At 38.6% G+C, this 14,314-nt stretch overlaps 1 protein-coding gene across 2 annotated transcripts in view; it reads right to left on the bottom strand.

The window, feature by feature from the left end:
* Positions 1–14,314, bottom strand: part of shank3a (SH3 and multiple ankyrin repeat domains 3a) — a 161,101-nt gene that overhangs the window by 124,822 nt on the left and 21,965 nt on the right. For both annotated transcript variants that reach the window (XM_044035860.1, XM_044035861.1), the window contains exons 2-3: positions 5,225–5,428; positions 1,257–1,328 (exon numbers count right to left, since the gene is read on the bottom strand). In XM_044035860.1, the coding sequence (XP_043891795.1) occupies positions 1,257–1,328; positions 5,225–5,428 (276 nt within the window). The remainder of the gene's footprint in view (positions 1–1,256; positions 1,329–5,224; positions 5,429–14,314) is intronic.

Raw genomic sequence — 14,314 nt, 5'->3', positions numbered from 1 at the left:
AAAATTGGACCTAATTTAAACTTTAGCTGGCGGCTAATGAGCACCATAAGAGAAAAGTAGGCCAAAGCTTGACCTCAGCTAACAGTGACGCTTGGAACTCAATGTATAGACATAAATGTGACACCTAAAATTGCAAGTGTCAATAATAGAATGTCCCTTTCTATGCTTGGATATTGTTATGCAATAAAATAAACTTCAATGTAAAGAGTCAGGTCAGACCCGAACTGACATTTTATATGCAAATGTATATAGACTTTATTTCATCAAGAACTTCATTTAGCTCACAGAATTACAATACTGGTCTTTTGAGTTCCACCCAGGGGATTTCCAGCCTAAATTACAGTCCACAGATGCCCAGTCGAATAAATCAAGCTCTTTATTTTCCATCAGAGAATTGTACAAGTTCTACTTCTCCTGCTGTCTTAAAAGGCGATTTATATTGTAAAAATGCCACATAAATTGCAGCAGGGCAGGAAATGATCCTGGTTGAGTGTGTTACTTGAGCACCACTCATATATTTTTCCAAAGCAATGTAGCACAGTAGCAGGCAGCAGCGCCTCACACCAGACCAGCCAGAGAAGAGAAGAGACAACATTTGAAAGTGTGACTCATCCCTCTTATTAATGCATTTCTGAATCTCCCTTTCATTCAGTGATGCTCTCAATAGGCGTACACGGCAGAAAACACTCACTGGCTATGAATAAAACAGTAGACGGACACAAGGGCAGAAACTTAACATGTTACATCACAGTTTCTAAGAAAACCTTTTCTCTGACTATAGATGTCCCACACACTCGTGCATTCCCTCTGTTGTAGTATATTTTGACAAATCCAGGACACAAGCCTCTACTTTCCAAATATTCAGCTCCTGCATATATGGAAAAGTCTCTCACAAGGAACTGGGCAAACAAAATGCCTGTCGGCCATTAACACAGTTCCTGTGCTGTGTGTACAGGTGTGTACAAGTTTGTCAAATTCTGGGTTCACTGACCTACTTACAAATGTACAGTATAGTAGAGTTAAGAGTAAGAAAACTGCAGTGAGAATTACACCAGAGGCACCAGACATCGATAACAACACAACAACCTTTTGCTAATCAATAGTTTTGAATGGCCTAATGTCCGTTAGTCATCTTGTGTAGATCCTAAACAACGTGATTTATGTATTTTATATTTCACTGTGTATGTGTTGGTCCCTCAGATTAGAAGGTTGCACAGAGTGAAATCTCTTCAGATGGCACAGGTGTGGGATCTTACCTTGGTGTGGAGCTTTGAGAGCTGCTTTTCATCCAGGTAAGTTTGTGTGTACACACGTCTTTTGTAGCGGAACTGAAAAACAGGAAGAGTCAACGAATGAGGCACAATATGAGAGAGAGAGAGAGAGAGAGAGAGAGAGAGAGAGAGAGCGAGAGAGAAAGAGAGAGAGAGAGAAAGACACAGAACTGACAAGATATGAGTCTAAGCAGACTGGTTTGAAGGCAAAGGGTGGTATACCAAATGTGATTTAATTAAGATTTCTAGCTAAAAATTCTTACATTACAACACTCTACAAGTAACCAGTGACAAATATGACACTTTGTTTGTTTATTTATGTATATACATATATACACACACACACACATATAAGTGTATATATATATATATATACATACATACATACATATATATATACATACATATATGTATATGTATATATTCATTCCTCTTCTACCGCTTTATCCTCCACACGATGAAAGTTAAATCTTAACTCTGGTTGCTCGTGTTCTATAGGTTTCGGACAACAAATGTACTTATCACAAAATCTTAAACAGATTTGTGCTTTTACTACTGCTAAATCATCTATTTTAGTTTCTGTTTTCTGTGCTTGACAGCTCTGACAACTTCCCAACTTGTTAAAAGCCAGGTCGTTCAATGGGTCGATAGCTGTTCCTTCTAAAAACAGGTTTCACTGAATGTTGACAGGCTGTAATAGATTTGAAAATGTGTAACTTTCACTGGCCAGGACTTCTTCTGTTGCTGTTCATTCATATGTGCGTGTATGAGTGCATGTTTGTGTGTCTTTTTTATACACGCTGATGTGTCCTGTTCACCGAGAGGTTAAATCTGTGACAGAGCACAGGGGTTTTGAGCAGCCAATCCAAAACTGTCAATCATCCCTACACACCAGAGGCCACAGGGAATAACTGCTGGTCAATCAATCACATACACAATGCTTCCACAGAGCAGCGGCAGAAACACACACACACACACACACATACACAGCAAAGCTAAATCAGAAGTTTATCCAAGTACAACCACAAAGTTAGCGATGCCCAAGCACACAATGGATGTATCGACATGAATTACATTACAGCAGATATTTACAGTTCTCATGGTGCTACTACACTCATATAAGACAGATATACTCTTCCACTGGCTCATGCCGTCACTTTCCATTAGCAAGTCACTGTAGCAGCTCGTCTGCGCTGCTTAGAGGACACGTTATTGCTCTTTTACTGTAAAATCAAAGAAAGCTGAAGCTTGTCAGGAATAGTGTCGCCAAGGGGCGGACAATTCTTTCCATGGGAAACTTAGTTCATTTCATGACAATAAAAAGGGGATTTTTTTTATAATTTAAATCACCTGTGCATGTGATGGAGGAATACAGGACATATAGGGGGCGTGGCTTCAAATAAATTCCAGTTTATTCTCATTAGTATAAACTAATGAGAATAAAGCATTAGTAATGCATTAGTAATGCATTACAAAATAATGAGGAAATGTAATACAATTCCAAGTGGATGACAGCATGAATATGTTTGTATTCTTAAACACCACTGCATTTAAGCCTATTGTCTCAAACTAAGCTATACTGAAGGGAAGAGAAGAGAAGAGAAGAGATGCTTGATACACATAGGTTTCAATTATTATTAAGATTTATATTCTAAACAAGTTGAGATGAGGTATTGTCAGTAATAATGCTGTTAATAATAATAAAATCCGTATGCCAATACATCAGGGATATTACACTGCAGCTCTGTGGCGAAGTAAATCTTCATCTCTCTTGACATAAACGTAAAAAAGTGTGAAAATAAAGACGTCCGGTCAAAAAAAAAACACCTGACATGTTTACACTACTGTCTGTGAGGCAACAAATCTGCGTAGGCCTGCAAATTCTCTCAGATCACAGACCGTGATGCAGCAGCACATTTATTATCTCAGGGAGACGACAGACGCTGCAGGTTATTGCTGCAAGGTTTGACTGATACATCAGATCAGGAAACAAACACAGTGTTGCTTCGGTGAATAGACGACGAGAGCAGACACTTTTTGATGACGGCTGCTGTAAAGATGACTTACACTTGAAGCACCACGTCTGCACTTTATTTACTGAAAATGACCCGAGACACAAGAGTGTGCACAAGGTTTATCTGAAACACATCATTTGAATGCCGATGATATTGTATGTATTCTTATTTTGTTGTTATCAAAGTCAGTTAATCAATCAGACTTTATTTATAAAGCACATTTCTAACAAAGCGAATCAAAGTGCTTCATTCAAGTGGATCATTTTAAATGATTTATGTTACTTAATGTAGACATTAATTTCCATTTACTAATTAGAATACGTTAAATCTGTCCCAGTTAATCTTAACATATCTATTTCACGAAGAGCATGAATAATTTCAGAACTACTCTGCCTACGTGTTTAGCAAATGCGATCAGAATCAGAGTTTCCTGTCCCAATGTTCAGGTTAGTTATTGCAAGTGATCAGATCTGATCCATATTGACATGTCTTCCACATTTCTATAGTTACAGGCCACCCCCCGGAAAAATGATCTTCACAAAATAAACAAAATGGACAATAGAAATGATAGAAACAGAGGGGACTGCTGAGTTGTGCCGCCTTTCATGGAATGGCAGTGGAGTCGGGGCGTGTGATGCAGGCAGACCAGCGATGCCTGGTAGAATCGTGTGGTGGGGACGTTTGATGATGCAATGTGGCACTCGCATGTCCAAATGCAAGAGAAGATATTCTGAATGATCCCGTATTATAAACTATTGTCTTCCACAGTGTCATTCATTTAACATGCCTCCAATTAACTTCCATCGCTCCTGAATGACGCCATTGTTGTTGTTATCATTCAAGTCCTGCTGCGAGTGATGAGATCCACATTTGAAACCACCTCAATATGTGGTCTGAATCAGCTTTGACAAAATCTGATCTCATGTGTTATTAAGCTGTCCACACTGTCAATAAATCAAGCTAGATACAATCAGGATATGTTTACAAATCCGATTTGGCCTGCAGTCTAAACAAAGATTTTTGACACTGTAAATATGAAGTAATATAAAGTATGAATAAGAAGAATATACTAAGTTCTGTGCGCATCAAGCTTCTGGAATAACAGATGTGGGCAGAGGGCTCTGTGAGTGCAGCCTGGCCTTTGATTCACTTTGAAAGGCATCTTCAGAAAATTCCGTCAAAAAAACAAGACAGTGATGCTATGTCATGAAAATGAAGGACACAAGCAGAAAACGGTGTCCTCTGAACGCTCTGTCACGACACAAAAGCATCTCAGAAAGCCCTGTGTGAGTGCAAATATGCTGGTCTGTTCACTGTGACTGACAGGAAGTGTAACAAACGGACAAGAGAATGTTTGACCTCCACGACTAATAGTAAGAGTACAAATAATGTCATCATGTCTGTGTGTGTGAGTGAGGAGGGCAGGGAGAATATCTTCACTTTTTGAAGGAATAGTGTCACATAATATTCGTTCTAACTTGCAGCTCAGTAAGCAACTTTGAGATAATATGCTATATACTGTTTTCTCATTTCATGATGTCTTTAGCACTTCAATCAAATCAAAACCACTTTAAATTGAACAAGCAAAGTGAGACTTGCAACATGAGAGTATTTTACAAGAGTTTAAAGACGTAATGAGGATGTAACAGCATAGCACCTTCATTAAAAGGATTCATAGCATTTAAAGGCAGTGATGCAGCGGTCTGTGGATCAATATACACTAGTTCTTCTTTTTTATATTAATGGTAATACTAAATCCTCTAAAAACAATATGTGCATGGTCAGGTTATGTTCAAATGGTCATATTCTGTCTGATATGCATCTGTGTGGAACTATTACAACAGAATATCTGAAACAATGCTAAAGCATAAGTCTTTCTCTCTCTCTCTCTCTGTTTCATTTTCTGGAGCTTCATACATACATATGATCCACACCTACCTCCAGATAAGGTACAGGGGCGATGGATGGGAAAGGGTATTCCCTTAGCTGTCTCTCCTCATCCAGAAATTTACCAGCCTTGCCATTGTAAGCCGGCTGGAAAAGGCCATAGTTGAGAACATCTTTCAGGCTCTGGTTGAGATTACACAAGATCCGCTGTTTGGACAGCCAGATGGGAGCATCCACATTGAATTTCATACATTTCTGTGGACACAAGGGCAAAGGAAGGGACAGGGTTAATATCCTGCACCTCAAACTCAGAGAATATGAGCACAGTGTTTGACTGAGTCACATAAATAAACACATTTGCAAGATATCAGATCATAAAAAGCATTCATTCAACTTCAATGTCATGCCCAGAGGTAAAGTTAGGCATTTTATGATAATAAAAAAAGCACATTGGTCAGGAAGCATTTCACCATTTTCCATTACTTTCCACAAAATGTCATCCTAAAAGCCAGTTGTAGTTTCTATAATAAGTAAACAAATGCTTAATATTCTATTCCCTTGTTGTGTTTTTATCCTGTGAAGCAATTTGAGACACATTGATTTGTATGAAAGGTTCTATATAAATAAAGTCTTCTATATAAATAAAGTCTGACTGATTAATTGAGTGATTGATTCATATTAACAGAACCTTTTACAGAAACACCCTTCTGAAAATTAAATTGCTGAAATATGTTTGTCGGTAATGTAAGTGTGAATTATTTATTTTCTTAAAATGAGGTAAGATGATATGCAACTGCAACCAACCAACCAACAGCTAGAGTAGATCTATTGTGATTGCCCTTGAGAAAAATCTGAAGTGTTTCTCATCAATTACCAAATGAACGAGGCAATCAGAGATGGCAGACTTCACATCCTTCACACAACAAGCCTCTGTCGGCCTATATGTGTAACAGACTCTGTGGGATGCAACGGTAGAGCATCTGACTCCAGGTCAGAAGGTGGAGGCGTGTTCATAAACATGTGCCAGATGTTTGTGTCTATCACAAATTCTGACAAGCCTCTGTCGGCCTCTGTTGCTCATATTGCAAGCAAGCGCAGACAGACAGAGCCACCAAAAACAATACTTCACTCCCACTCTGTGGAGTGAAGTAATTACCAGTTCACTATCATCCATGACAATAATAAACAAAACCAGACAAAGACAATCCCTCATATGTTCCTAAATCTAAAATGAAGTATTAGTGCATTACTATTAAAACTTATTTAATGATTACACCAAATAAGTGTTGGTGTGTCAACTTGGACTGCTGATTTTGCCGTGTAGTGTCTGCTTCTTTCTTCATTAAACTGTGTGCAGCCATCTTTGCTCAGTTGGTCCTCTCACTGTCCTCTGTAACACACACAAGCTAATTGACCTGTTTGTCATGGTGGCCAGCGGCAGCACCAGGAGATCTCGCGCTACATCGATGGGACCATCAGAAAAATCCATAGAGTTCTTCCTGTCCTTAGCAGACAGCCAGTAAATGGCAACTCAGTAGTGTTTTATTTGAGCTGTTGACTAATACCAACACAACACATGCATGGAATATGCTAATGAAAGAGTCCACGATCACTGGAAAGTCACAATAATGACAATAATTACCCCTCATCTTCCATGGCAACAAACGCAGTTCTGAATAAAACTGTAAACTGTTTGACTGTACACATACAATAACTGGTTACTAGAAGCTGTAATTATATTATTTTAAAATATTACTGTCATTTTTAAATACCCTTTTGTGTATGTACTAGGGCTGTCAAAAAAAAACATTTGAAATGTAGATTAATTGCGATTAAAAGTTTGCTTCTCTTCTAATGACTATAAATGAATATAATATAATGAATAATTAAACAGTGTACATTTCAGACACCATTGTTTAATTGTATCAGAACTACACACAGTGATCTCAAAGACACTCAGACCTATCAAGTGTCAACCAGGTCATCTTAAAATAAAGGCTCAACATGGATGACTGCCATCTGGGGCTGTAATCAACCAAAGAAATTCATGGTCGACAAGAAGCCCTGAAATTTCGACTGAAAATCGACTAGTCGGTTATATTTAGATGATTTGTCTCGCACAGAGTGAGACTGAACATAGGAGTTCAGCTTTGCGGCGTTATAAAACAAACCAATGATTATTAGACTAAAACAATGAAATATGCCAATTCTGATTTGATCATGTACTCAAAACGGATGGAGCAACATAACGAAGACAAGTTAGCTTACCGTTTTTACATGATATGTTTGTAGTCGAGTTGTGCTATGCAAACTGTTGCTGGCAAACTTAGCATTTGACTTTTTTATCTCCATCTATTTTTGTAAAATGCTGCTACACTGCCGATGTCTTTGACACGGATGTTAGAGGAAGACTGACTGTAGCTCAAAATTAAATAACGCCACCTGACGATCTGTAGTCTTTCTGTCTCCTGTGGGTTGGGCTAATCCAAAATACTGAAAACAAGGGGGGTGTTCTCTGAAGACACGCTGTGATCTGTGGAACAGGGGTGGTCTGAAAACACCCCCATTAGCACTTGGTGCGTTCCTCCAGATTAATTCAAATTAACCAAAGACCATATGAAATTAACACGGCAAAACGTAGACTTATCAGACTTTCAGTCGAACCAGAACATCGACCAGTCGACCGGGACTTTAAGTCTTAAGTCACACAATATGTTACTGCGATGCAGCTGTATTTGACTATAAATTCGCAGAAGTAATGCTATACAGTGTGTTACTATTTTCCTGAACAGATACAGTATTTGACTAAATTCACAGTATAGTACTAATGTCATATAGTGTTTTATTGCGATTTGGCTGTTTAAATACTGTATTTTTCAGTAACAAAAGTAATGTCATATAGTGCATCACTGTATAGCTGTATTTTCCTGTATAAATGCTGAATTCAACTGTATACATTATACTTAACACACCTTTAGTAATTTCACAACACAAAAATAAGTTGAAGTTATAGCCTATGAACCACATCACATGGTTAGAAAATAAATAAATAAATGAGAGTCTCTTATCGCAGTCTCTTCCTGTGCACATCAAATCTGTTTGACACCACGAGGCATGCAGTCAACCACACTACATGTCCTAAGTACTGGACAGGACAGGTTAAATAATAATAATAAAAAAAGAATAACTCCACATACCGGTTATATCATGCCAAATGTAACATTACTGCACTTTTGTCTGGTCTGGACAGTGTACAGTATAGTGTATATGACTATGGTTAATGTGGGTGGGCAAAGCACTTCCCTCAAGTTACCACATTGTGGAGCTTGAGCCACAGATGGCAGAGAGCAGGAGAACAGAGACTGTGGGAGTGAGTGTGCCAAACCCACAAACAATAAATCAATCACTGCTGCCTGTGATATTGATTTGGAACCTCAACTCTATCCCGTTCAGCTTCCGACAGTCACATACATCTGTTTGGAAATAATATCTTGCCCAGAGTCAGATGGCAACAATAACCGGTGCATCAGTACTTCACAGAAACATTATATATATTTAGAAGACAGTCAGTGTGAAGCCTCAGGAACAATACCCTCATTGGTCACTATATTAGGCACAGTTCAAAAGCAAAGCAGATGGGTCACAGCAGAAGATGTTTTGTGAGGTGTCCTGTGTACCAATGAGTGTCCTCAAATTTAATGTGCTGACATTTGAAATATTCATAAAAGAAAAAAGACAGAATTGTATTTACAATAGAATAGAATAGAATAGAATAGAATAGAAGGCTTTCGTCGCCATCACACAGGAACAGTAAATGCTTCAGGTACAACAGAATTGCAGAAGCTCAAGACTCAAACCTTTAGCAGAATAAGTCAATCTTAAGGTAATCCTGAGATACTGCATTCATGAGACACACTGATAATGCCTCCAAGCAGATGGACAAATAGAGAAAAGACAACGTCTTATTTCTTGCTATGGCCGTCACTGGCAAGAAGCCACAAAAACAGAAGGAGTTTAAGCTTACATCCCATTTTAAAACAAACACGCATTAAACAAAGCTGTGTTTTTGTTAAATTACCATCTACATTAGCATGCAGAGTAAGGCCAACAGCCCTTATTACCCCTGTTAACAGACTCATGGGGGTCAGGTCTGGAGGACTAGGTCAGGGTGAGCTCAAATCTCTTCATTAAAACTGATTTGTAATTAGGCTGAGTGAGGTCATCGTATTGATCCCTCCTGGTTCTAAAGAAAATGTAGAAAACTGGCTTTAAATTGAACAACCACCATTTAGTTTTAACAAGGTAACAGGTTTTCCTAACTGACTGTTCAGCCACACTGTTGGTTAGTCAGCTTATTAATTGGCAAATTGGCAAACCAAGTAGTAGATTTGCCAATTATTAAACCCTATGTGTTACCTTCCAACATGAGAGTTTAAGTTGAAATGTGTTTTTGGATAAAGATATCCAGCGCTCCACTACTGATTACTTTTCTGATGTACTGTCCCTGAACACATTTTCTTCTGTGAAACAAAACTAACATCAAATGTAGGTTTAACAGGGTTAGGGTTAGAGTTCTGGAAAGGCTTTCATTTTAATTACAATGAGACAATAGTGGTTTAAAAAGAAAAAAAGAATGAAAGCTGAGGATTAAGAAGGATACTGGAACAGTCTTGTTGAAACAGGTAGAGCTTGGCATCTCACAGCATCCAAACTCACATACAGGCACGTGGAACTTCAAAGAGAAATATGGGATGCACATTCAGTTGTCCTTTTTTTAATCAATATGTGTGAGTTTGTGCTTTCAGGGTGATTTGATTTGAAAAGATGCTTGTGAATATTTGGTTCACATGCCCTTATTGAAACGAAGGTTTTCCTCCTGTCCTTAACCTGAACTCACCTCTCACAGTATTTTCTGCAAGTTAACTGTTCACCTCAAAAAACAAGAGCCACGGCAATAAAACAGGCTAAATCATAGCAACATGTCCTTGTATGTTATTAGCCTCATGTAGGCCTTGGGATTAATCAGAACAAAAACATTCAGAGCAAGGAAAGTCACTTTTAAGAGTCACTAAGTAAGTACTTAAAGTGAAAAACGAGCACATAGGAGAAATAATACATTATCACTGTGGTGACGCCAGTAAAACGCTCCACAAGGGGAACATCGTCTCCGTTTTAATACTGGCCCTGAACTTATTTCCTGCAGGATCTGTTGCTCTGCCTTTATCGCTGAGCTGAAGGTGGAAGTCCACCATCTACTGCTGAGATATTCTATAAATGTACATATGGCAATTATTCTAAGTTTAGGTTTGTAACAGGTTTTAAGAACCTAAACTTCTGTCTCTGTCTCTCTCTCTTTCTCTCTCTGAGTGTAGGGCAAAGAAAATGTAAAATTACTTTTATATCAGCCTAGCACAGAAACTCAATTCACTCTACCTTATTTGTATTGTACCAAATCATAATATACATTATCTCAGGCACTAGAGATTATAACAGCGTATCATCAAACAGTCCCACAGAGAAATTGCCATGACTCCAAAAATGGGAGAGACATCAAAGAGTGTTATCAGCTAAAGAAAGAGACTAAGATTGTTCATTGTGGCTGTGAGATGATCTTGTTGTCTATATCATATTTCAACACATGCATGCAGTGTTTCATTGTACTGTACATACACAATGAATTTAAAGGTAACTCTAACCGTTACCTTTACAAGTTTATGTTGTTGTTACTCTATTCTGCAAAATAAAAAATCATTACTTCCATTCCAGCTGCATAAGATGCAAGGCAAGTTATTTTGTAATTGAGTCAGTGTGCATCACGTGTCCTTATTCACCTGTGTCTGCTTGTGTTAAAATAGAGTTTGCGTGCACCTTGATATCTCAAACTATGCATGCTGTCCATGTCCATCCCTTCTCTACATAAATGCAAGTAACGTTGATCTCATCAATATGATGAGGGATGTTATTTTTTTTTTTTAATTAGCTGTGGAATACACTTCTGAAACTTTTCACGGCCACTTCTTTGCATTTTTAGACAGTCATATCCGCCATCTTGCTTTAGTACACACTTGTGAAACACACCTGGGGGCATTATTATAAGGATCAGACATATTCAGTGTGTCGACATCTGTGATATAGTGCTCAATCTCTGTGGAGTTAAATTGAGTAGTGAACTCTTTAAAACTGAGGCTTGTGACATCCGCAGCTCTATTGACTTCATATTTCTTAGCACGTACAAGTACCTATTATATCCCAATGCTCATCATCTATCAGCATCTGCAACATTCTAACAGCAACAGAAAATACATAAAATGTCACCATTTTCATAACATAACAATGTCATTTTAATTATAGTCAATTAAAATCTAAATGAAGACATTCGTGCAATCATTTATCATATATCAAAACAAATTAGCAAAATGCCTAGTCTCTGATACCCCTGCAAATTAGAAACGATGAAGAACAAGAGCAGAACAATGCTCAGATTATCAACATCTTCAAAGCTCACTGATTTTCTGGAAACGTGACGTCTCTCCTCTCATCTTTTTTATCCTCTACCTCAAGGAAAGCTTTTGGCCTTGACTATAGATCCACTTAGCATTGTTTATGTTTGCACACTAGCTGCATTTGGTAACTCTATGTTACAAGTGCCCGAGGCAGTATTTTATTCAAGACCAAACTGGGCACACAATGGATTTAAAACCTCTGTCTGTCTGGATTTCCTCTGATAAATCTAGAGTCTCTGATTTTGCTGCATGTTCCAGGCTGCACAAGCTCCCAGACCAAAGGAATAATTGGTGCATTGCACTGGAGCTTTCACAACTGAACACACACATCAGACAAAACTCAACTTCAGAGGATGTCGCTCAGGCCACAACTCACCCACAGATTTACATTCACTGATGAATGATTAACATGCAGTTTTTATTTACATTAGGGGAGGGGGTTAGTTTTTTGTCTCTATTTGTCTAATGGCAAGACCATTTTTAGCACTTTCATTAATAACTCAAAAAGAACCAGGATTCATTTAACCTAATAATTTGGTTGAAATCTGGATCCATATTGACACTGCAGTCTCTGAGTGTTTTCTCTCTCTCTCAGTTCATCTTGTTTCATCACCTCCTTTTTCACAGCATCCATTTTGACAGGCTACAGTAGAACAAGCACAGATGTAAATCATTAAATGAACGACGGCTGAGTTGATGGCGGGGTTTAGTTTCCTCAGTTTCAGGGTGCACGCTGACACACTGTCTCGCTCTCCTGACAAGTCAAAGTGACAAGAACTACCGTTGATGTGATCGGTAAAACCTGTGCTTTTTCGGATGAAATTCAAATTTCAAAATAACTATGGTGAAAAAGAATGAATTTAGCGGCAGACCACTGTAGTCTGTGGAGTAGGAGGCTGTACTCTGGAGAAGTGTGGACAGAAATCAAGCCGAACAGTGCTGAATTGTAGATAAATTAACTACTTAACAATCCTAAAAACATGGGTTAATCTCCAACAACTACAGAAGTGTGGTGTAAAGTCACTAGTCACTTGTATGTGTGTGGGTGGGTATCGCGTATAAAACGAAGTCAGCGCATAAAACAAGTCACCGCAGTTTCACTCAGCCGTGCAGTGATGACTCCGCCCACGTTAAGTAGGTACTTTTATGTAGTGGAGATGCAACCTACTCGTGCCGTGCCGTGCCGTGTCGTGCCAAGGTGAGACAAGGCGAGTAGAGCTGGTGGAAATGCGCCAATAGTGAAGCTATTGACAATTATTACTAATAAATATTCAAACAAATTATATAAAACCAACACTGAGCATTGAATGGTGAAGTATAATCCAAAGGAAAAAAGTCCATAACAATCAGTTCAGCCACTGCTGAGAGCGCAGGGTTTGATTGTTTTCCTGAGCTCTATCAAGTAGAGCGGCACTTCCGTTGACTAGTTACGTCACTGGCGAATTTTACCACTCCTCTAAACAGCAGTGCCTCCCAGTCCGGGCACTAGAGTCTGGGCACATCCGATGTCATGCCACTTACGTCACTTCCAGGTAACTGGCCAATCACAAGACAGTGGGAAAGCTCTCGTTGGCTGGCCAATCACAAGACAGTCCATTTTTTTACCATAAAAACAACTTCATGTTTGTACATGAAGTACAAACATGAAGTACACCTCCATATCTCACATATAAGTGAGATAGGACCATGCTATGGCCGCTTTAAAACTCAACCCCACTATCTCTGTCCATCGTGCAGGTTTCGTCCTTTTGTGCCATTTTTTGCTTACGCAGCTCTCAGGGTAATTCATGGGAATGATGTTAATATTATTAATTAGTATTTTGTGTGCATGTTATAGCTATTTCTAGGCCACAATATAAAAACAAACACAACTAACCTGGCAAAATGCATGTTGTTGATGATGTGACATAAATATTCAGATAAGCAAAGCACGAGCTCATCATCTGTAGACAGCATCGCATCTTGCTCAGTGTCTTGGTGTAAATAAAGAGGGTGTGTCAAAATACACCTCCAAATGCTTCACATTTTCATGCCATTTATTCACATCGCCCCTGTGTGAGAATTACAGAACAGAACTACACGTTCTGTTGGAGATACAGTGAGTACTTGGTATTATGGTCATTTGTCCATGAAGATGTGAAAGACAGGATAAAAATGTCTTTTACACTTTGCTTCTTTACTGTACTAGTATATTTGTCTTTGGCTAAAAAGACTAAATAAAGGAGGTGTTTGATTGGTCAACTTCCAAAACACAGTATAATAGAATTGAACAATTCTTGAGATCTTCTTCAGTATATTTTTGCGTCTTTGAGTGTATAGACAAACCACTATCTTACTTTATTCCACTCACTTGACAGTTGTTTGAAGATTGTGCCCCATCAATCACCCTGATCTTAAACCTGGCACCATAGAATCCCTGAAGCCTGACTTTATACATGCCTCTTTTAAGCCACACTTTTCCATCTGTCACTGATGTCACTGGAACTGTCAAGTAACTTGCACCAGTCAAACGGCGATGTTTGCTTCGCAGGTATCATCCCCTGTTGTGAATTAATTATAACATTCAAATGGCTACTGTGAAAAAAAGGACCCTGTACAGTCAATTTCACACAAATAATAACCTGTTTTCCACTGCACA

This window comes from Solea senegalensis, linkage group LG10 (assembly GCF_019176455.1).
Source record: "Solea senegalensis isolate Sse05_10M linkage group LG10, IFAPA_SoseM_1, whole genome shotgun sequence".
Taxonomy (NCBI): Eukaryota; Metazoa; Chordata; class Actinopteri; order Pleuronectiformes; family Soleidae; genus Solea; species Solea senegalensis.
Note: the sequence above shows the minus strand (reverse complement) of the source record. Positions and strands in the feature narration are given on the sequence as shown.